Below are 25,255 nucleotides of genomic sequence, written 5' to 3' on the forward strand. Positions count from 1 at the left end.
GAATCTGTCTATATGAAAGGAAGTATTAAACATCTTTTGTTTACCAAATTTAGCTGGATAAATGAAAAGACTGATTTTATTAAAAAAAATCAAAGCTGTCACTTTAGACCTAAGAGGATTTAGAAAATACTCAGAAGGGCAACGTTTACGTAACATGTAAATATTAAAATCCCTGTTCCATTATGCTGCATGTTAGCCATGTACACAGTAATGTCATGATGCAAACATTCTCTTTAAAGCATTTAAGATCACAAGCTGCTTCTGGGTGGTTACACAGAACATAGGAATGGAGTATGCAGCCTGCAGACCTTATGGAGAGAGAAGCTCTAAAGCTAAGGTCATTGAATCACTCTCAGTCTGAGGCTTTATTCTAATACTCAGCTACACCATCATTAATACAGGGGGATACTAGCTCATTCTGGCATTAGAAACAAAGCACTAGTGAAGTAGCAACAGTCAAATTTTTCATCAGGAAATAGAAGCAGCCCAGCTCCAATCAGAAACTTGTTTTTCTTGGAATAGGTTTAGGGAGTTGCTGTGTAAAAAGAAATAGCCTTCTGGCGAAAGTTAGTGTCTTTTGTCCTAAGAACTATCTTTTCTTGCCTTTTTTTTTTTTTTTCTTTTTTTTATTGCAGTGAGTGGTAAAAAGCAAAGCCAAAGAAATCCATCAAGTGACATCATTATGACACCATACAGTTCATGAACAAGTTTAAACTCTCTGCCAAGGAAAGGCCAGACAGAAGTAATGCATCCTTACATCTCCATGTCACTTCTTCATCCTTTCTGGGGAAAAGGAAGGACTTTCTTGGCTGTCAGTTTCACCAATGTTTGCTGACAGAATGTATATGTATCAAATACTGCAGCTGTACATGAAAGCAAGAAAAGCCAGCAGATTCACAAGGGCAATGACCTTTTTCTAAAACCCACACTCTTTGGACAACTCATCCTACAATTTCTATCAGTGAGAGAAACCCATGCGCTTTTCAAAGTGAGTATCATGAATGAAACAAAGAGCAGCAGCAGAAGAAAGCCAGCTGGAGAGCAGCTTAGAAAAGAAATGTTACATTCTGAGAGTATGTTCAGTGCTCCTAACATCTTGGGCAGTAGACAAAAAATGAAATCACGTTTAATAGCCAACACCTTACTGATACCACTAAGCAGAGCTAGAAGAACCAACCAATGATTAATGAAGCCCTGATAGTTCATAAAGGTGTTACTTGTAATCTTGTTAAATCCTAATTTTTTTTTAATGAGGGGGTTTTTTGAAGGGTACCACATCACATTTAATTTTTATTTCTTCTTGGGAAAAACATTGGTGAATCTGATAAACCATTTTCCAAGAAAGTGACACGATGACTAAGTCTTGTCAAGATTTAAATGGATTTGTCACAATCTTTTTCAATTTTTAGTGAAAACACACAGCCTTATCTACAACACTCCTCAAAATTTCCTCCAAAAATGAAGCTAGGGTCTATTTTGAAGGGTCACTGTGCAACACTCAAGGTAGGCACATTAAAGTTGCACAAGTAATTTTTATGCTATCGTGTTCTAGAAGCCCTAGTGTTCTCTGAGTCTGCCTTTGTGTGCAACTTGTCCCTGCAAACCAGCAAGAAGACCAACCTTCTGCTTCCTTGCAAATCAAACAAAAATACTGCTGTTGGGCACTTAAATGCAAGGCAGGTATGCAGCTTAGGAAAAACATCGATTAACCTGGCAAGCAGATGTCTGTGCTTTTACAATTACCGTATCTTATTTTGCCATCTCGCACTCTGCGTTTGCTTCTCCCTTTTAGCATATCTGATGGTGAGTGTAACATCTGAAGATTCAAAGCACCTAGAGAAGTATTCAAGAGAGCCAATTTTATCTCCACGAGGCTAATTTTCCTTTTACTCTGTGGAATACATTAGTCTGCTCTGATTGAGCCTCTGGAGAGCTGACTCTTTTTGCAATTAACTAGAGAAGGACGCTGGAGAAATCAGTTAGATGAGGCTAAACCCAGCCCTGGCAAAAATCCTTTTAACTCTGCACACCTTCTCTACAGACAGCATCATACATAAAACATGGAGTGTTGAAAGTGAGACTGGTTCAATTTGTGCAGTTATTATTGAAGATTTCTGTTTTCTACGATACCAAAGCCATGCTATTAAGCTTCATTCAGTCTACCTGCCGGCTGTCTCTTCTTAAACAAATGTCTCGTGAGACAGATTTGGGGGAAGAGGGAAATCATCTCTAATAAATTCAAATCAGTACTCAGATAAACAACAAAAGAAGAAACCTTCCCAGACAACTAAAGGGGTGCTACCCATGTCAAGTATGTCCACTACAGTCAAATCCTGAGGCAGTTCTACAAAAACTGTTATTGTAAACATTGATTACAGTATCTTTCCCCCAAGTAAGCTTTTAGTTACTAGCCCTCGGAAATGAACATCTTTGAAAAGATGATAAATAGCAAGCCAAAACTTACAAAAATCTTATATCTAATTTGAAAATTCTTCACCTTTGGTAATTCAAATGTCAAGAAAAATACTGTAACAAAGGGGGAGACTAATAAAATCAAGACATGCGTTTCTAGAAAAAACCTTTGTCAAGTAATTAAATTTCAAGTTTGTTTTTGATAAAATTTTTATTAAATTTTTATTAAATTTCAAGCTATGTTCTGATAATACCTTTTTCATAAAGGTATTTCAGCAATAATAAAATCCACCACTTCCTCAACAGCAAAAAAAGAAACCCACCAGTAGCAATTAGATCCTTTCTGCTAATGGCAGAGACCAGGGATATCTCTGCTCTTAAAATAAAACTACAGGATTAAAAAAAAAAAAACCAACAACAACAAAAGAAATTAATTTCCATTGCATGAATCAGACCACTACTCTACCATTTTAATTCTGATTACCCACAAACACAACAACTAAAAGTTGCTGAATTTTTTTTTTCAATATAAAGTCTCTGTCTAAAAATACAATTTAAAAAGCCTCATCCATATGTTTTTCTCTACAAAATCAGCTGTTACAGATCTCTTTTTGAGATGTAAACTGAAACAAAAAGGACTAGCTGAGAGTCTTCATGGCCAGAGAGATACTTGACTGGAGATTACTGAAAAGACAAGGCCACTTTTAGCCATGTAATACCCTTCTATTATTATGTAATAATTTTCAGCAAATCTTTCCTTGCCTCCTCTGATGACTGATTAGATGCTGAGGCAGAACACTGATAAGGGATCCAGCTTTTCCAAGTCACTCTGCCAAGTAATAGCAAAGAGCTTCAAATTACTGTGCAAGCTCAGTTTAATATATTACACTCACTGTGTTAGACCAATCACATGGATTCTTTACTACTGGCCATTTTCCCTTGGGAATCACACATATATTTTCTAATTTACAGCTTCATGCCCACTTACATGAATATGCCTACATGATTCCTCCTTTCCATCACATATCCCTTCTTACAAGGACTTCATATTGCCCATGAAAGACCACAACTGTTCTTATTTGAACTTATCCTCTAGATCCATCCACAAGCAGCTTCAAACTGGGTAAGTTCACCTCACTGATAAAAAAAATCCAACCACTTCTAGTGTCTTCTATTAATTTTCAACTTCTTGCCTTCTACTTATACAGGCAGAAGGGCTCATGCTGCACAATGAATTGGATCAGGTAATTTATTCTGATTAAAAATATTCAGAAATAAAGGTGAGTTTTAACCTCAATTGTTTCAAGTATGAACAGCTGTCCTGGCAAACGAGAGGGACAAGCAGGGTCAGGGACAGAGGATATTTGCCCGATATTTGCCCTCTGGGAGAACCAGAACCCCCAAACTGTTTCAGCTTCTTTTAGCTTACATTTATAAAATGCTTCACTTCATACCAGTTTAAAATTCAATTGAACCGCATGGCTGAAGCAGGCAGTGAGAGGCATATTTACATATATCCACACCATAGCTGGTAAAATTAAGTTTTGTAGCTATTAATGGGCTTCTGCAAAGCACAAGGCTGTTCAAAGTTTTCCAGTGACACTTGGTTTACATGTTTTTACAGCAGCTGTCCAAACGCTTTTCAGTAAGGTGAAGGATGGTATTATTCCTAAATGGGAACTGACAGTCTTGTAGGACATTTATAAAGATGCTCCTTCTAATCTGTAGAGTATAATTTACAGGTCATTTCCCCCTAGCTGAGCTGTGTAATCATCAAGCATTATTGAATTATCACAGTAGCACACCATGTCAGAGGCTTTTTTTAGATGGGTTAGTGTGCAGTAGACTTGAGGTCCATTTGACAGAGGTTATTTGACAGGACTGTGCCAGCACCTCTGCAGAGCAATTCTGTTCACTTAGCCAACAGCAACGTTTTATGTCAAAAAGCTGGTACAATTTTCCATTATTCAGACTAAACCAAGCATATTCAGATTAAAACAAGCCTTCCAAGTATAAAAATAATTAGACCATAGTTAGCAATTAAATGCCATGTAGTAGAGGAGTAAATGATGACATTAAAATTTTGCTTTTATCATATAATTTGTCAGATTTTAGTGCTTTCTTCAGTAAATTGAAGTACCACAAATTACATAAACATTCAAGATAGTCTGAATAGCTGCCTGTGTTAACCAAATTCTTTGAACAACAAACTAAAATGAAATCACATGTGTTTACAGTGAAAGGATGTATACAACCAATCTGAATTGTACCAAAGGAAACAAAATATTTAAAAATACCAAAGTGTGGCTCCTAATTATCTAGCACATGGTTTTGACTGCAAAATATATACATATTCAAGATCTTCTGAAAAGGATTTCACTTATATTTCTACAGAAGTGCTGTAACTACCTAAAAGAATAAGGTAAATAAACACAGTCTACTAGCAACTACATAGACACCAAAACAAGGCAATACAGCCTCTAACAGTAAAAATGACTTCAACAGGGTTATTCTGGATTCACTCTGGGATTTCAATGAGGTTTCAACTGAGGGGAAAATTAGTCTTCTTCGATTACTTAGACCCTGGAATTATCTGGCCCCAAAAGACCTTATATTTTATTGATAGAACTCAATGTTAGCTTTGAAAGTGCAGCAGGAAATAGCCAGTGAAGTATGTCACAGAATCCAATGGTATGGCTCTGTACCACTCTCTGAACAGAACCATACCTTCTCCCGAGTATTTTTTTCCCTATGTATCAAAATATAAGGAAGAACACACAGAGCTGTATAATTTCAAGTTGTAACTGACATGCCATCAGAAGTAACCAGTCTTAATTTAAGAACAATTTCTGTAAGATAGTCTTAATTTTTTCTAAATCCCAGACACTTACACCAGAAAGAATAAAAGACAGTTTGGGTAAAAAATTAAGCAATGGAAAAAAACTACCAAGTTAACATTTTCTTTAGCTCTGTATCTTTATAGACAAACCATTTATTCCTCTGTTTTCAAATGAATTTCTGACCTCGCAGAAAGACATGCCTTTGCCCCTGCTTCGCTAAGTTTCAATGAACCACTTTTTTGATGTCTCAAGCAACTCCTGTGTCAGAAGTAAGGGAGGTAACACTTCTGTAAAAAGTACAATAACATCCAGATAACCAAAGGACAAGGCAGGGCTCTCCAGCACAGGCACCTAATGCACATGCCCAGCTACATAATACAAATCTGGGCTTTGACCAGCCATTCAGCAATGTGCAGCTTTGGAGATAGGAACACGCTTGTCAATCGCTCATTACACACGTAGGTGGGATAACCCACACAAAGTGACAAGACTAGGACAGACAAGGTATAAATTAGGCTACAGGAACATGCTATATTTGGGATACTTATCTTTGAGAAATGAAGTTAGGGAGTCATAAGCTTGAGAATGTTTGGGTTATTTAAGCACATCACAGTTAATCTGCTACAAAAATAACCTGCACAGAGCTCACTGTGAAAAACAGGTTATTTCAAGCTAGCTAGCTTGCCCGATCAATTTGAAACTTCCTGAACTAGAGAACTCTTTTTTTCAGCTCCATACTAGCTTCCCAAGATAAAACCAGAAAAATCACACCAGGAAAAATATATTGGTCTCCCCACCCCCGGACTTTTTCATAGAAACATCTCCATCCTCAACAGTCGCATACTGTTTCATTCACACAGTGAACTGTGTACATAGTAAGTATTTATAGGGAGACAATATGCAAAAAAATTTAAAAGGCATAGCTTACTACATGGTTCCATAAATGTCACAAACATTTCAAGATCACACATAAGCATATCTTAAAGTTTTGAACCACATAGTGAAATTTTAAACAATTTTGAATTAAATTTTACTTACTGAAATTTTAATGCTACTTTTACCAAAAGTCTTGTTTGATAGTCAGATGTTTTAAGTTGGGAGAAGTGAAGGAAATCAAGGAAAGGAGGTAAGAGGCCTGGATGAATTAAGAGCTCCTAAAAGGTCTGAAACATGAAGAGACGAAAGCATGGAAAGGTGACCTAAGAGGATTATGGAAAAAGTGCCTGAATATGCAGAGAAAGGATGAGGAAAGCCAAAGCCCAGTTGAAGCTGAAGAGCTTCAACAGCAAAAGAAAGATCATGAAAATGCATGCTCACTGAATGGGGAACTGATGACAAGATACATTAAAGACGTCACTGTACTTAATCACAGAATAATTAGGGTAGGGAGGAACCTCTGGAGATACCTAGTCCAATCCCATTCTTGACTGGAACTGTCTTTACATAAACAATTGATGCTAGTCTGTGCCTTGCTGCAGAGCAATTTTTTCCCTCAGAACATACCTCTTGTAGAAAAATTAGAATATAGTACAGAAAGATCAGGTTTGTAGTAGTCTGCCTGCCCAAGCCATTCTAAAGCAGAGCCAGAAACTCATATCCCTTTCAATTCTTACATAAGATTGGACTATGAGTGCCAGATTAGATGTGAGATGTTAAGACCAGTATGCTACATGAGGTCTAAACAGACTGACAGCCTGACTGACTTCCTTCCGTCCTATCACCAAGAATTATCAGAAGTAGCTGTTCCACACCAGTTAAATTCTAGAAATAAGATTTATAGAAACACCTTAGGAAGATGTGCCAGTAATTATCATCATCTCTTCCTACCACCCTTTAACCTTGCATTGATCTGTCTTCCTCATCAGGTGTTTATAGCATGCTGCATTACACACTGTATTTGAACTCAAGTCAGAATGAATCAGAACAACCCAAACTGAATGACTGAATTAAAACTAAAACCTTCAGCCACAAGTAGACTTTATGATACCAAATGAACTTCAGTTGGTTCAAAAGAAAAAAAATCAAGATACATTTAGTATTGTGCTAAATGAAAGAACTTCTGTTTTAAAAACTGTCATGAAACATCTGGACTCTCATCTTAGTCCTTTCCAGTTTTTTATTAACCTCAAGGTTAATTACAACATTAAGTCCTCAGAAGGGAGATACAGTTTTCAAAGCCCAGTCTTCCCCTTAGTATTAATGTTTTCAATGGCAAATAGAAATAATTTTAATGTATGAAAGAGCTGTTGCAGCATAATTATCATAGTGCATAGACACATGCCCCAAAAGTAAGAAGGCAAAATATTTATTTCCTGTTATTAACGTGGAGCACAGGACAGAAAGACTGAAGAGGTCAAATGTGCCTCAACTTACTTAATTCCTTTTGCTACAGAGTTTTGGTCACACCGATGCAAGAGCCTTGTATCAGATCCACTAGATGGTGCAATCCATCTTCTCCATTAAAATCATTTGAAGTTTATGCAGAAGTTAATTTTTAACTAGGAAGAAGTCAATTTTAATGCTAATCGAGGAAAGGTTTATTACTGGAAGAACAAGACACCAACCAGGATATCAGGATTCAAGAAAGATCTAGGCTATGAAAGTCACCTATGTTAGCAGCCAACATCCCCACTTTCAAGAGAAATATGATTTCACCCACTTTCAGAGAATATAAACAAATTTTTCATCAAAGGAAAAAAGGAATCACAACAGCCATCTCTAAATTATTTAACATCAACAGGGAAGTAATCAACCCAATAAGAGGTCAGGAGATTTACTGACTGATAAGAATGGCTTTCAGAGGTATGGTTGTATTCAAAACAATCTAAGGTTAATCTCAAATACTTCAGAGATAAAGTAGTACTCACTAAGACTAGAATCCATTCTGATATGTCCCTCATTATCCATAACCTTGACCTGAAACTGGTTAGGCTTTTCACTTCTAATTCCCAGTCTTGGTAAGGGATTAAGTCCAGATACAGGAATAGAAAAAATTACTGCCAGGTAAGGAGGTGAACTACCTCAGGACAGACTAAAGCCTTGATCTGGTTCACAGCCAAATTTTACTTCAACCCTCACCCAATTCCCAAGTGTTTGAGGTCTGCCAAATCATTGGGAAAGACTCTGCATTGCTTATGACTTTCTTGGTGACTATTTACCATGAAGAATTGTGTGTGCTACTGAAACAAGTTGTGAACAAGAAGCAGCCTACAGTGTTTCACTGTCCTCCAGAAAATGGAACAGCTGCAATGCTTTGTGCTTGGTAGTCTTTGTGAGAATAAGGAGACCTTACAAAACTAATTTTTTTGTTTGCTTCTGAAAGTTTTTTGTGGATTTTTACTCTTAGCTGTTCCTACATTTTCTCCTCAAAAGGAATGTTCTTTTTCAGGGCAATGAAGACTTAATGCATAAAATCACAGAACCATATGATGACCTGGGTTGGAAGGGACCTCAAAGATCACTGAGTTCCAACTCCTCTTCCAATAGCAGGGACACTTTCCACTACACCAGGTTGCTCAATGTCCCATCCAACCTGATCTTGAACATTTACAGGGATGGGGAACTGACATAATTGACACAGTCTGCAACAGCTGGAAACATAGCTTTTTGCAGCCTAACAAAAAAAAAGTAAATACATAATTCACTAACACTGATGACATATTTTGCAAAGGATAAACCCTAAAATTCAAAGAAAAAATGAATTCTTTTTCTTCCAAGTAACATAAGTTGCACTCTAATACATTAGAAAACTGATACCAAACTCTACTTAGGAAAATAACTCTATCCCATATGATAAGGAACTACAAAACTACAGCAACCTCGCTAAGACTAGCATAATATTTCTTGACTAAGCATTTTCCTTGTGAGCATCTTCCCTTAGAAAAATATTCATTTAGGAAAAAGAATGCTCATGGAAACATGTCTGCCGGATGAAATGTCTAATATGTCACTGCCTTTTTGATCATATGTGAGTCTAGAACAACACAAACATTTTGGTTCTTCATTACACTTAAGAATTTTAGACATTTTCAGAAATACTAATATGTTGCTTAAGAAAGTATATGGAATGAAAAGATTGAAAGTTTGTCTAGAAACATAATTAATTGCATGGAAGTGACAATACAATAGTTTTTATTATTATTATTATTATTATTATTATTATTATTATTATTATTATTATTACACCTGATAGTATCTTTATACGGAGATCTTCCATAATACTTTTTCCCATTATTCTTTTGTGCCATGCTTGCAGACATCACTGACCTTATGGAGTGCAGGAGCCATTACTGGCACCAAAAATCCGTTGTAAATGTAATTCACAAGCTGGTTGCGTATCAAGGGATGTGCCACCTAAGAGGGTGGGGGAGAGAAAGACACAGAACAGCTCCAGTGAGATTTAAAAGACAGGGCACAGAATGCTATTATTCACTCCCAAAACCCTTTCCTATTTAATAAGACATTTGTTTGCCCTTCTCACCAGCATTTGGTATGATTCTGGTTCTTAACAACTGTTCCTTCTACAAAGAAATACACACACCACCTTTAATTACAGTAAGTCTGCCAAACTCAGAGGCATGGCTTTTCAATCTTCCTGCATGCTGACAAAGATGAATGGATGGACAGAGAAGTGTATACAGTCATGCATCAAAGCAAGATCTGAAATTCTAAATTCAGCTCCTGCAACCTTGCTGGGGTCACTTGAAGGTGGATTTGCCATTGTTAACTTGTCCTTCTACAATAAAGAAAAGCAGAACAGCTGCTTTCGTGTAGTTCAAGAGTGGGTAAATCAAAGCACTCTCCAGCTATGAGGTAAGAACAGACTGTTCACATGCCCTTCTCCCAGCCACTGTAAAACAAACAGAAATTACAACAAAACCTGTGTAGTTCATTCAATGGGATGGTTAAGAGCTTTAAAACAAACAAACAAACTCCCCCAAAGTATTATTAGAGGCCAAAAATTTCCTTTTATAATTAAACATTCCTTTCATCTTTGCAATGAAAACACATCAATTTATGTATATAAAAGCAAAATGAAATTCCATTCAAAAGCTTTCAAAACCAATATATTTATGTTTGAAGTTCACAGAGAATGGAGTGTCACAGCCTACACATGGCCTCCAATAGATTCTCCAACCTGCAATTCTTACCAGACTTCCTTTATCTTGTAACTCTAAATTTGGTAAGAGGAAGAAAAAGAGTGTCCCCTCCTATGCTGTGGTCCAGGGAAAAAGCAGTAAATGGCAAGAGGTCTTGGCTACCCTATTCCTTTTTAATTTCTGGCCAAAGTTTTTGGGTGAACACAGACCATTCCATGTGCAAAGCAAAAATTCCTACTGTAATTGAGCTTTCAAGTCAGCTGAAGACTATGCAGACACAATCAAGCAGCAGTCAGAAACTGCTCTTTCTGCATGTCAGCTGATATCCTTAACCATTCTGAATTTATTTGAATGGTGGTTTTTAAAAATAATTCATTCTTTAACTTTTCTGCAGAGCCCTTTTTGTAATTTTTTAGACAAAGGTATCAATTATGATCTCCTGCAAATGTAGATCTGTAGAATAACTCTGGTTAGACACCAAAATTAATATTGTCTCCTCTTCATGTTTAAACATGCATACTAAAAATCTTGTATAGTGCATTTGAACAATGACAGCTACTATTATTTTTGCTTGTTCAAGGCTTTAATAGTCAATCAGTTCCTTTACAGTACTTTGCACGCATTGCACCGAAACATATCTTTTATTTAACAGTAAATGTGACTAAATTTTCAATCCTATCCAGCACATTTCTTCTAATAACACAAATCCACAGCTTCTGTAGAATTTAGATCCTGTTTTAATGAAATACTGGATTTGGGTTCTATCAAGCATTCAAGACTTAAAAACAATATATAAAGACAAGAATTTCATTTTACATTTAAATCAGAAAAAAATAGCAAGAGAGCAAAGCACTTAAAAGAAGAACAGAATGGATTCAAAATAGGCCAATATAAAATGAATTTGTACTTCTAGGAGGAGACCTAAATAATTCTGCTTGGAGGGCTTGCTTTATGCTGTAGTCACCAACAGGCAAAACAAACTATTTTCACTATTTTCTTTTGTATGCTGTTATGAGAGTTTAAACAAATACAGATAGAAACCCTATTTTTTCCCACATGTAAAGGCATTCCATTTACTTCTAGGATCAACAGTGGTATTAAAATCCAATATTTTTTTTTCTTTTAACAGAAAATGCTCCCAATATCAAGCTTTCATTTGAAACATTTGGCACCTGAAAACCACAAATATATTAGTTCATCCTTATAACCAGGAAAAACAGCACAAGGCATTCATTATATACACAGCCTATTTTAGTCTAACTTTAATAGTTCATGCCATTAACAAAAAGAAATAAACTCTATGACTTAAAAGCTTCTGCAGGAGCTGTATCTTACTACTACTTCTAAAGAATAGGTTAAGTCTATTCAGTTACCTGTATCACAGCATTGCAAAATTCAAGGGAATTCATGAATTGCACAAGGGCTGGTGACAAAAGCCAGTCATCTTTCATCAGACAGTGCCATTCTTCTCCTTTTTCTTCCAGCTTTGTAGGCAAAGATGAATAGAGGCCACTTAGTCCTGTTGCTAGCACCTGTATATCAGAAACAGGAGAGGAAATAAGTTAACTTTCCATCTGCTTGAATGGCAGTACCACAAATGGTTTCTCCTATTAGTTTTAGTAACATAAGAATGTGTTAAGATTAATTTAATTTCCTTTCAGAAAAGTCCTGTGGCAGAAAGACATAAATATTTTAAAGACCCTTCCATATAATATGCTTGTTTCAAGATCTGGCATTTAGGAGAAAGTGATGGAGAAAATTGGGTTATCTTGTCTTTTTTTATTAATCCAAACTTATAATTTCTCTTTAAATTTTTCTAAACTTATTTTGTGCTTTCCTTTAGGCCCTTTTAGAAACAGTCATCAGTGCCATTATCTACAGCTTGTCTTTTGTTGTGATTCAAATGTCACTGCTCAAACATGTACGAAGTCATGTCACTCAGAAATATGAAACATCAGAAATGGAGGGGGAAAGTGCCCCATCAACAAAAATGAAGTTCAGCCCCACTTAGACCACAGATACATAGAGACTTTGATTGCCAGGCACTTAAGAGTCAACTGAATCTATTTTTAAAGAAGTAAATTTAACTGTTCATAATTTCCCTTTTTCCTTACTTATTTATTTGAAGGAGGGAAGCTGAAAAATAAGAGTCTGAAATCAGTTATTATTTAAACAGTGTTTTCAGTAATATTAAGCCTTACAGGTGATTTATGTAGAATGTATGACCGAAGAACAAGAGAGCATTTGTAGTTACAATTTAGAAAGCATATTTCCAAAAACGTTTTTAAATTTTGCTGAACGTATCTGTATTATACATATACATATTTGTATATGTATTTTCAAATGCAGTCTTTAATTATTAAAAGTTATTTGAAGCCAGAAACTTTCTAAATATTACTTAGGACTCATCCCTCTGAGATGACTTCACAGAACTTCATGATAATTTTTTAAGATGATTTTCACTTTAATGGGAACATTATAACTCAGCCCGATGGAAATGAAATCTCTTTCATTTTCATTCAACAGACTCTTCTAAGAATATTTCCTCTTACAAATGGCTACTTGGCATCTACAGGGTTAGACTGTCAAAGCTCAGATGAAACATAGATCTTATCTACTAAAACACTGGAAAGCAAACAGTTGACAACATCCAGATCAAAGACCAAGGGTTCACAGACAGCGATCAGGTTTTGGTCATACAAAAGCAACTGTAACTGTTAATCCACACAGTCAGACAAAGAATGTCTTTCTGAATACTTTTTATTCCTAATGCACATAATTTTGAAGATGGATTTATTCTGGCATAGGTAAGTAAGCCAAATATTTAGGGGAGGGGACAATACTGTGGAAATTGACTACTTTAGTATGACATATACACAGTCTCATACACACAGCTAGATAAAGGACAAAGCTGGACATAGGTTAAAAAATTGAGAAGCTAAAGCTATTGAGCAAAGCTTTATTTGTACAATCCCATTCTTCTACAACCTCTCTTTGGGTTTTTTCTTTTTTCTCATAGTAGAAGAGCTCAGAAAAAAGTTCATACAGAACTACCTATACATAACCCACACAAACACTTACTCTCACAAACCCAGGCTCCTGATGATGAGAGAATTTGACATTTGTTTGTCTTGTGAACTTTAATTAATGCACACTTGATTTTCCATTGTCTGCTTAAAGTTTAATTGCTATTCATAAACACAAACACACCCTCTCAGTATGCAACCTGCTTCTCAGAGCTGTGTCCCATCCACGTTTCTCCTTCATGTTGGTATTAGCCCTTAAGCACAAGAAGCTGAGCTTGAACAAAACATACTACTCTCCACTAAAAGGAGCAGTGAACTCATAATCAGTCAAAGTCCTGCATTCTTTAGTCTGTCACACTTACTGAAGTAAGAAGTGACAGATGCAGCTGCTAAAATCTGTAAAGTTTAGGAAGCTCTTATTTTTGCTATGAAGTATAACACAAGTGGCTCTGTGGAATTATGGCTCTTAAGCATTGAGACAGAGTAGCCACAGGAAGCAATTTCATTTCTTCAGATAAAAAAATATTTCAAAATGTTCATGAAGTGTATGGTATAAATAGGGTTATCATTTGAAATTACCAAGAGAACAGTTTTAATCAGTAATGAAACATTAATGAAAAAAATAATCTGAAAGGGAAGGAAATTAATGCATTCACATCCTGAAAAAGCAAGATTGGTTTTATTTTTTGTTTTATGCAAGCAGTGTCCTTTTAAACATCTTATATCATTTGTCATGTCAGCCCTACATCCTCATCTACTTTTACAAGCATCCTCAGCATTTTCTTTCTCACCATTGAGTCATGAGTCCCTCTACAAACCAGTTTCTTTGATTTATTTACTTTCTCTTGACTCACAGAAGACTGACTACATGATTTGTAATCCCAGGCATATTATACTATTATAATGTGTTGTTAATGCATAAACAATTGCTATCTGGACAATTATTTCCTTTTAATAATTCTCTCTCCTCCCACATCCATAGTCCTTCTCTCTCTTTGCAGCCACAACTTTTCAAGGACACTACAGAGCCATCCCTCCTCTGCTATAACAGTGGCTTTCCTAAGCTGCAAGGTATTTACAAAGTTTTGTGATGGACTTTGTGATGTGACCCTGCTCAAAATTCTTGAGATACATTTTTTTTATTATTATAATGCTGAACAGATAGTATCTTCAATTATATCCAGAAAACTTTCACGTCAAAACATGATAAAAGCTATTTGCTGTAAAAGCAGAAAACTTTACCAAATAGTTTGCCCACACATTCCATGTTAAAAACGTTTGTTAGTGATGGAACCCACTGCAAACTGTCTCCTTCCTTCCGTATAGTTTTTTCAGCTACAGTTTTGAATACTGTGGATCTTCGGACAGTCCAGTTTTTTAAAAAGCTGTTAACCAAATTTATGCTAAAAACCAGGAAGGTTCCCATTGGCACAGATCTAACACTGATCTGGGTACATGAGGCAGCAGAGATTTATGGCCAGATCCCACCCCATGGTGATACCTATATTATGCAATAAGGCATGGCATGGTAAAGAAAACCCTACATGCCAACCCATCCCCAGAAACAAAGATAACATCAACATAGTGCCACCCAAAATGTCTCTGCTATCAACACAGGACTGCATTAACTGTTTTGCAGGGTACCTGAGGCAATATTTACACTGATTTCAGTGATATACAGCAATGTCACTGACACCTACAAAATCCTCCATCAGAACAAAATCTGTTTTTTAGATCATCACAACTCAAATTCAAAAAAGATATTGTGCTGGTAAGCTAAATATATGGCATTACATTAAAGTCTTATTATAGACTTAGGCCAACCTCATTACTGTTCAGAGAAGTCTGATTTTAGCACATTTTGACAAGAAGCCTTCCTAATTGGAATGATTGTCAGTCATGGCTCCCTGCTGTTGAAAGCTGGCTTTTATCTTCAGTGTAATAAGGCTGGTTTTTTGTTGGTTATGCTTTTTTTTTTAACTAATTGGAAAATGTAATTATGGAAGTTATAGCATAGATCCAATAAAGGTATCTGTCTTAGGGACAGTTTGAGAATCAATACCATATTCTTTGGCAGTATCTATTAAACCAGATCAACTGGAGTCTCAAACTGATGCAATATTTACAATTGACAAAAGAAACCATTCAGAAGTTTTGTTGTGGAATTTATAGGTTTCACCTACCCTACAAACGTGGCTCTGCCCTACTGCTCAAAGCAATCTCAGAATAAATGAAAACCTATAGCTGGAGCAGCTGTCAAGCAGTGGCAGGGACTCCAGTGCTCTCTCTTCTACAGCTCTCTGCTTTAGTAGCCATGTAAGACTCTCCTCCACTTCATTTCTCCAGGATTTTAAATCAAAATGCAAGCCATGCAGAATATAAAAGAATCCACCCAAAAACTGACCCACGAGAGCAACTTCTGTACAGAGTAATACTTGGGTTTGAACACACCCACTGCAGATCTCAGACTGTGATAAGGCATGAAGAAGCAGGTGTTGTTATTCCAGTCTGCTTCAGCTTTAAAACTGCAGTAGCACAGCTTTGTTAGTTAAATCAGATTACTTACTTAACAGCAAGGTAAGTAAAGGTTTTCTATTCATGTAAGATCAATTTGCCAGGTGTAACAATGCAACAGTGCTACCAAGTTTTGAAACAGAGAACAACATAGCAAGATGGTGGTTAGCCTGAGACAGCCGTAGAAACCTCCAATTTTGTGACAACAAGGAAATACCCCATTTATCTTGAAAAAAAATGTAATATTTCTGTAACACTCTCACTATTCTCACTTGTTTTTTGAACTGTTGAACTGATGTCAGTGTGGGAAGCACAGCCAGCTTAAGCTTGTGCTGCCACCTGAAACAACCACCCTCAGGACACCTCACTCCTCACTCCCTTCAGCCCAGAATCTCAAAGGTACCTCACAGTAAGACAGAACAGATTTCCCTCCCACTACGTTCTGCTATGACTTTCATCAGTTTTCCAACTCAATTCACTGTGTGAATGCAAAAACATTTGTGCTGGCCTAAAAGCACAAAAGTATGGAAACAAGAAGCAAGACTGTGTTTGGCACTGGGGATGGTTTAAACAGCATCACCATTTATGAAATAAATAGGTGTTAGCAGAAACAAATGTGTTACAACACTTCTTTACCAAAAATGACAGAAAAGGAGGAAAGAATGCAGGAAAGACAGTTAGTTTAGTGCTGTAAAATAAAACCAACTTACTGGGCAAAAATAGGTGTTTTCTGCTATGTGATTTGCAACAAGGTTGTTTTCTGCAGACAGAGACATAATAAAAAGCAGTGCATCCCGGGCCTGTTGGCCTACTGTTCCTTCTCGATGGATGAAGGGGATCAGCAGGGAAAAAATGAGGAAATTGGCAGCTCCTTGGTCCTCACTAGTGTGGAAAAACAGTTCTAAAATGGAGGGATCTTTGGCTATTATAGAGCAGAGCTGGTTCAAAAGGACAACCAACTCTGTTTCCACTGTTGGAGTGGTTGTTCCTGAGCAGGAGCTCAGCAACATCATCAAAGGCTTCAAAATGGGCTTGTGATGCAGCAAAGGCTGGTGAGACTGGGTTACAAGCATTTCATACATTTTGAGTTGCTCAATTTTTGTCTCATCAGTGAACTCTCGCCGTAGGCTCCAAAGGAAAAGCTTCTCCATTATGTTTTCTGAGACCACAAACTCCAGAATAGGCCCCATTGAGGCATCCTTTGCTTGCTCCTCAATTAATAAGAAAAGCATGTGCTCCACGTAATTCTGGACAGTGCTGGCCTCATCAGGAGAGACTGCCCCATATTTTGCCTGAGTATTTTTCAAAGGATCATGCTTCTCTAAGATTTTCAGAACCTAAAGAGAAACAAAGACAGATCAGTTTTAATGCACTTGAATGCATCATACAAAGCATGGACCTATCACTACAAGGAAAAAAAAAATCAAAATTCTTTAACACAAAAAGCATTAAGTCTTTTTATGTTTTCAAATTTAGGAAGTTTGACAGACAAGACCCAAAAGTTTCACATTTGGTATGTACAAGGCAAAAATATACTGCTGTTGTTCACCTTTTTTAATAAGCACCTAAATTTGTCATTTACCCTATTCCTGAAAACCAGGGGTTGTCTCAAATAGGGATAAATCAGGTTTTCTTAGTGTTCAGAAATTGAGCTTCCATGATGTTTGAAACAAGTTTGTCATGGAAGACTGAAATCAAAGGGCCTGTTCTCCAGCCAGAGTAACTGTGCTCAGGAATATCAATATCATGGGATGATTTGCAGTCATAAAAGTAGCAGCAGCCCACAGCGCTGTTCTTTGCCTGACACCTTTTATATGACACCAAGTGGCCATTGACACCCACATACTCTTGCAACTTTCAATACAGTAATAATAGTCATACCAGCACTTCTAACAATGAATTACATTCTGTTGTGCATGCAAACAATAAAGCTCATTGTCTGCAAAAAAAAACCCCATTGTCTTTAGCCTTTTTGCCACAAAACCCTAAAGGAACAGTGCACATCACTAGGTGATGTGCCTAATATGGCACATCACTAGGTGATTCTTGAACAACACTCCTCTGACTCTGGAACACCTCAGAAACACCACCAATTGTCTGGCTGCTTTCTTGGGAGAGCAAGAACAACAAGAACAGCAGCATAGAAATCAATTTTATCTAAATTGTTAGGTTATTAATATTACTGCAGCAAACAAGAACTTATATTATGATGCTCACAGCAAAACATCTTTGCTTAAAAGCAATTACAATCCTGATGGCATGCAAACAATTTTTAGAATATGCTGAAGTGTATAATCTACATCTATCCATAATAAACAAGAGTGCATACAGCTTTGCACTGTGCATCTAATTTACTTTTAAAAGGATAAGCAAGACTTACCCAGTACAAGGAAAAGAAGCACAGAAGTCTGCAAGAGGGTGCAAGTCACAATGAATCAATAGGAAAGTCAGTAGGAAGATCTAGGCCTTCAATAAGATATGACCATGTCCTACCACTTCCCATTTAGATGCAAATCCAGAGTTCCAAGTGTGATTAGTAAAGGCTAACCATACCTTGAAAGGTCAATTTTCTTTGCATTAGAAAAATAGTTCAGTGTCACCTACTACATTCTGCATGAAAAGACATTTGTTCCTGAGCAATTCAGGATTATCCCAAAAGAAAGAATGAAGCAAATTTGTATTAATACAGCTCACTTCAATCAATAAAACTAATTAACATTACCTGTGCCCAATGTGTTCTAAACACAATCATGCATGTTTCTGGGTCAACACCCTGCAGGCTGGGAGCCTGCCTGTTTCTGCTGATACTTGTTCCAGAGGACATTATAAAATTTCCACAGGTCAAGCCAACTAGGTCATGCTGAATTTCTTTTTAAAATCCTCCAGTGAGCTACAGATGTTCAAGCATCATGATGAGATTGATACTGTGTCCTGGGCTTTGGTATCCACACAAATCTGTTAAAAAGAAAACAAAACCAAAAAGAAATGTACCACAAATGTACCAGTGCACATCGAATCATAGTGTCCAACAGAAAAGAACATTCTTTAAGAGAACACAAACTTTTCTTCTTTTAATTCAGTTTGAGGATAGAATTTTTTAAAGCATGTTATATGGGATCATACTTTTTCTCATGATAAGAGCTTATAAGGCTCAAACTTTTGAGATCAGTGACTCTAATAAGGTGCTACTGAAATAAACAAGCCCAACAGAAGTTTATGCAATAAACATTTTATGCAGATCACTGCATTTTTAGTTTCTCATTATGACGCTTTTGCAATCTGACCACGTCTGTTCAGAGTTACTTTGTAACTAATGTTGCATAAACTGCACAGGTAAAAAAAAGTAGATGTTATTTCTCTATTTTAAAAAATATCTTCCAATAATAGATAGAATTACAAATTCTTAAAAGTGTTGCCAGAAACCGTATCATAAACAGTTGAAAAAACATCTGTAGAGCACCATATTCACATAGAAGAGTGTATCTCTATCAATACCAAAGTAAACAAAACCAAACAACGTGAAAAATAAAACCTTCATGTATCCAAAGCCAAATAAATTGAGATGTCATATTAAAGGACTATGAGAATAGGATAAAACATTGAAACATTCCATTCATCCATTATTTAATATCCTAGATACATGGGAATCAAAGCAGTTGCACACCTGCAGGGGAAAGTTAAAATGAAACAAAGATTGATATCTTGCAGATATTTGAGAGACTTAAGAGGACGTGGTACTACACCCTTACACACCAGTATCTAAGCCACAGAGCTCACCCCCACCACACACAAACCTTTCTTTTTATAAACTTTGCATCTTTATTCTCTTTTTTGCAAACCAACTAGGCATTTAATTTATTTCACTTTGGGACCATAGCAAAAAAAAAGCTCAACCCGAAGCACCCAAGAACAAACAGAATTTTTTTGTAGCACAAGCTGCCAAATCCCACACAGCAATTCTTTGCCAGCATACAAGGGATTTCTCTGTGCATATTTTAAAAGATGAAAATATTTTCTCTGTAGTGGACATCTCTGCTCCCTGTACATGTGCTTTATTTATATTCTTAAACTGCTAGCACAGGAAAATATCCAGCCTGTCCCAAAAGTAGCAGTGACTTTTGTCATTTTGAAAGAGTTCAAAAATATACAGGGTACAACTGTTAAGATTTCTGAGGCAAGCAAGGAGGTTATGCACTTCACTGTGTATATATACACACACATATTTTCATATATTCAAGATTCAACCTCCATCCTAACCTTGCTTCTTTCAGCATTTACAATGTATTTATTTCCTGTGCATTTGCTAAGCACTCTCACACAACACAAGTAACACAATCTAGCCCATCCTTTTTGCAGATAACATATTCCATGTGTGGAGAAGCCAGCACAACCAGTATAAATCCTGCACACCTTATCTGCTTTAAAGGCACCTGCCAGTACACTGCTACTTGTTAAACAGTCCTGTGAAAATGAACTGCAATAATATTTCTACATTACTGATGTTCCTGAAGAGAGAAAACAAAACAAAGCAAGACAAAACAAAAAAACTACAACTCACACACAAAAAGAATCAGAGATCAAAGTAGCAAGTGGATTTGAGAACCCAAGACCCAGGATCTGGGTGCTTTTATCATGACTTCCTTGAGTAATGATACCACTATACCTTAAATGCACACCTTCTGGCAATGCGCGTTTGCAACTCTGAGCACTCAACATTTCTAACAAGAAACACTGGGAAAACACGATGCATGCTTACACACAATTTAGAAAAAGCCTGCTCTACTCTGCCTAATACCATAGCTGATAATCCAAGGAATATTTAACTGACATACACTTTAGGTCATCTGCCCACTTCCTGTCAGTTCCTCTTTGCAGCACTCCTGCAAACAGAAATCTTTCCATGTCCGTAGAAGTCCAGCAGACTCCTGCAGGCAAAAGTGTCCTTCAGTTTACAACCCCAATTCACCCTCTTAGCAGATCTGTACCGTGCATGAAGCAAGCAGCTTTGGAAAAACTAATATGACAATGTAATTAAAGATGGTATCAGAAGGTGAAGTAAGAGAAGTTAATTAACAAAGCAGAGGCAATTTATGAGTTCCTTCATTTGACAATTTCAAAGTTGCTTCAATGTAGCCATTGCATGTTGTTTAAGAATTTAACTGAAACTAATATTACACATCTACCTATCACATGACAAATTCCATTAGCAGCACAGGATCAGAAACTTCACACCAGTCTTCAGTATTTGTGATAAAAACAGTAGCAAAGGAGATTATGGCTGTCTTCACAAATTCTGACAAAAATCAGTGCTGTAAGATTTTCCAGATGCAGACAGTTCAAGCACACAGCAGACAAAAATGGCATGTCAGGGGGAACACAGGACTGCCACAACAGGGCTCCCTACACATCTTTCTGCTTGCTCCACCCAAGGTTGGTGTTAGTGCTGTGCCTATGGTTTGGGTTAGGTCACCCTAGGGTTAGGGTTCAGAAAACCACAAATCTAAAAGTAACAAGACAGCACTGCAGACTGAAATGTGCAATAATATTTCTATGTTCAATTCAATTCCCATAAGGAAGAAAATATTTCCAGTTTCAAAAGCGTCTTGGGATGCTGGGATTTCCTTAGTAATACAAAACACTAATATATTGTGTAGGCTTTAAAGACTTCAAACTCTGTAATAGTGTTTCAAAAAGCTTTTGACAACTTAAGTGGTCACAGAATAGGTCCTAAAAACAGCATCCCTATTTTAAAAAGATAATTGAATTGGATGAGAGAGTATCTTGTAAGATACATTTCAATCTAACAACATGCTGTAGTTATACCAGAAGCAGACAGACTACATTCATTGTAAGCAGATTTTGTTACTGTATTAGGATTTCTTGATTATATTGCAAGACCAAATGTGCAACACTAAATGTAACATCCCATAGTTCCCTGTGAATTAAATCTCACTTCAATTAAACAAGACAAATAACCTGAGCAGAATGAGTCCAAAGGTGGGGAAGTAAATTAATTTATAAAACACCAATTCATGGGAAGACAAAGTAGGAGTGAACTCAGGGGCCACTAAGAACAAAAGTAACCATTTATTTTATTCAGCTCATTATTAAAATTTTACAATAATTTAGCTTTTTGTCTCTGCCAAATCCTGATCAAGTTATTACTCCACCATTTGATAACCCTGACAAGTGTGAATATACCTCTCACGCACTCCATTTAAAATTCTACTTCCAAAAGCCTCTGCTCAGTTTAATACTTGGACTCTGCCATACAGTAACAATGCCTTCCTAGCAGGCAAATCTTTCATATCTTATCTAGCAGTCGTTTAACCCTATCACAAGGTCAAGCACACTTACATATGCCTTCTAGAGCTATTTCAAAAAGCTTTAGTACAACTCAGCCACAACTCAGCCTATTTACAGTTGAAGAAAGGCAATAGTGCACAAGATTCAGCCATTGGGCTCATGGGAGGATATCTACGTTCAGTTTCCTTCAGAAGCCTGGATGCCATCAGCTCTTTTCACACAGCTAGATTACAGGGCTCAACACCTCAATCAAAACAAGTACATATTTTACTGCAAAGTACACCAGGAGGAACAGCCTATCAGAGAATCCCTTGTGAAGTCTTCTCACAGTGCAGTGTCTCTCTCCAAAAACTTCACTTCAAAAAAAAAAAAAAACCAACCAAAAACAAACCAGCATGAAAGTTTGCAGGATTGGGGTTTCCCAGGCAATGCATAACAAAGAAAAAAGATACACAGCCTAATACAGTAACACAGTAAAGAAAGTATAAAATATGCTGCAAGGCTATGCAATTTATCATGGTTGTCTTCTGTTGAGACATTAGGATGCCATGCTCAACCATTCACAAACACAAGCAAACCTCTGTTATCAGACACTGCACTTTTGCTCTCTACAGGCCAAAGCTTTCCGCCCTGTCAGTGCAGGTACACAAGAGGCAACAGAGAAGCCTTGATGGCAGTGAAAGAAACAGCACATACCAAAACCTTTTCATGGATCAGAATAACATAAAGGGGCTTGAAATTAGACCACTTCAAAAAAGCAGAGGGAATTTGCACGCTCTTGCTCATAGCTATGCGATCACATCTCTGCAGTCTCTGCTAAGCGATGAGGGAAGGTTGGGAGAAAAATTTTAGCATGCCTCAACTTAGTTTCAATTTAAAAGGGACCTGGTTCAGGATTTGTTTACTTTTAATTGAAAAGAAAGCCTTCTGCACAAATTAGATTTTCTTTAGGGACTATGATCAGGGAGAGAGTATAAATCTTATTAACAAACAATGGAAGACATCAATCGTTTCAGAGGAAAGGATTCATAGTGTCATGACAAAAGTTTTGCTGCAGAAGCAAAGCCTGTGAAGAACAGTCACACCCCACCTTAATGACCCTGTACAATCACCACAAGAGTGCAGAAGGATTACAGGTTGTTCACTGGAGAACAGTAGGTCTGTCATAGGCAACTGCAAAACTGTCACTGGTTTTAAGTCACTGCATCAAGGAATCCTCATTTTCATTAAGTCCTACTCACCTTCAGAAGCTCTACTAGCAAGAAAGCTGAAGCAGATTACTAGAGGAATCATTTAAACTATGTGAACAATTATCTGCCTTGTCCTTTCATATTTCAGTGCTGCAGTCCTAATTTCTCCTGTCCTTTGTCTACCTCAAGCAAGCATTTCACATCTAGGCAGCCTTCTTCAATCCAGCTTTTCTACCCAGTATTTGCAAACATGCTAAGCCTTCCATGAGTAGGTGGGACAAGATGTTTTACACTGATAAAGCTATCTGCTTAAAAGCCTAACAGAGAACAAGACACCACAAATTTTAAAGCAATGTAGTTAATCAAAGTATCAATCTGTTCTCATCAAGCACAATTTAAGCCAACCTGCTAACATGAAAGTAAGAATGTCTTGTGCCTTGTCCCCACAGCGACTGCCTAACGATCTCCCTCATGAGAGAAACTACACACAGTGTGTTTTATAATGAGACAAAAAGTCTTCCTGTCCCATCTACAGTCAGCCTGCTTCAGTTACAAACCACAATTCATCTTTTATCAAATGTCTGGGGAGCTACACTACTCACATATTTATTGTAGATTCCCATTAGCTCAATCAGACTACCACTAAGCTCTTCATGTGATCTGTATAATCCCACAGTGTTATACATTAGGAGGTCCAGGTTCCAGCATTAAATGACTCCATGGTTCTCCAGAGGCAATTCCCCCACAGCAAGCGACACCCCAAGGCAGTGACACCCCAAGGTCCAGCTGACAGCCCCAGCCCAGCAGTGGCATAAACAAACTTGCTTCAAGGGCAAGCAACAGGATCAGTTCCTGCTGGCAGCCTATGCCCTGGGACACAGCCTAAGCCACATGCCAGGCCCTCAGAGACTCCTGCTGCATGGGGCAGCCTAAATGAAAGAACAGAGATGCCAGTTAGGCAGTATGGTCCAAAATGCATTGATGGGTTAGGCTGAAATTACACACAGTGTACAAAGATGGTTCACCAAAGGTCGTGTTACCAAAGCAGAGAAATGGCACTGACTGCTCAGGAAAACAGGAATTAAGCAACATAGAATACTTGACAGAGACCTTGACCTGCTCAGGAAAGGCCTGATTTACCTGTTACACCACAGGGTATGTTCATCTACCACACTCATTTGCACATAGGCAATTTCACTGGAACTTGAGAGCATACAATTACTGAAGCTATGCTTGCAAAGTCCCAGGAGGAATGAACTACATATTCATATCCCTAGGTCATAATTCTGAAGCTAGAGTAAGAAAAAAATAGGGTTGTTATTCTAATGGTATGACTTGATCCTTTTTATAAGAGATAAAGAATATAATAAACCTGTTTCTCTGTTGTATTTTATGTCCTCACATTTAGCCTACTACAGAAAGGCAACAATTCAGTAACAATTAGTGGTTCAAAACACAGATTACATTGGTTAAAAACATAATAACAAAATAGCAGCTAGGGTTCTTAAAATCCAAGACAGATACCTCTCTATTCCCAATAGCATTGTGGCACAGTATGACTGAGGTGTCTAGTCTGCTATTAAACAAAAGGATATAAAAACTGAACTTTAAAAAAAGGCCTTTAAAATAGCAGTTCAGAAAAGCTCTTTTCTACCTACACACTAAAGAATGCAGATGTCATTGAACTGAAATCAGTTCAAAGGCTTTAGCTTTGCTGGTTCATTCCCACATCACCAACAAAATTGATGACCCCAGAAAAGACTACTTCCACACAAAAGCAAGTCATAAAAATGTCCAAGGCCCACAGACCAAAGTGTTTGGTGTTGTACTGTGTGAGACAGCCACTAGAAGCAAAACAAATCTCAGTT

General features: G+C 37.1%; 1 protein-coding gene across 1 annotated transcript in view; it reads right to left on the reverse strand.

The window, feature by feature from the left end:
* FHIP1A (FHF complex subunit HOOK interacting protein 1A) overlaps window positions 1-25,255 on the reverse strand; it is a 78,503-nt gene that overhangs the window by 15,603 nt on the left and 37,645 nt on the right. Inside the window, exons 4-7 of the mRNA XM_063156379.1 lie at window positions 18,614-18,846; window positions 16,602-17,228; window positions 11,725-11,883; window positions 9,519-9,605 (exon numbers count right to left, since the gene is read on the reverse strand). Of these exons, the coding sequence (XP_063012449.1) occupies window positions 9,519-9,605; window positions 11,725-11,883; window positions 16,602-17,228; window positions 18,614-18,715 (975 nt within the window). The 5' untranslated portion in view covers window positions 18,716-18,846. The remainder of the gene's footprint in view (window positions 1-9,518; window positions 9,606-11,724; window positions 11,884-16,601; window positions 17,229-18,613; window positions 18,847-25,255) is intronic.

The sequence above is a fragment of the Melospiza melodia genome, chromosome 5 (assembly GCF_035770615.1).
Source record: "Melospiza melodia melodia isolate bMelMel2 chromosome 5, bMelMel2.pri, whole genome shotgun sequence".
NCBI classification, from domain to species: Eukaryota; Metazoa; Chordata; class Aves; order Passeriformes; family Passerellidae; genus Melospiza; species Melospiza melodia.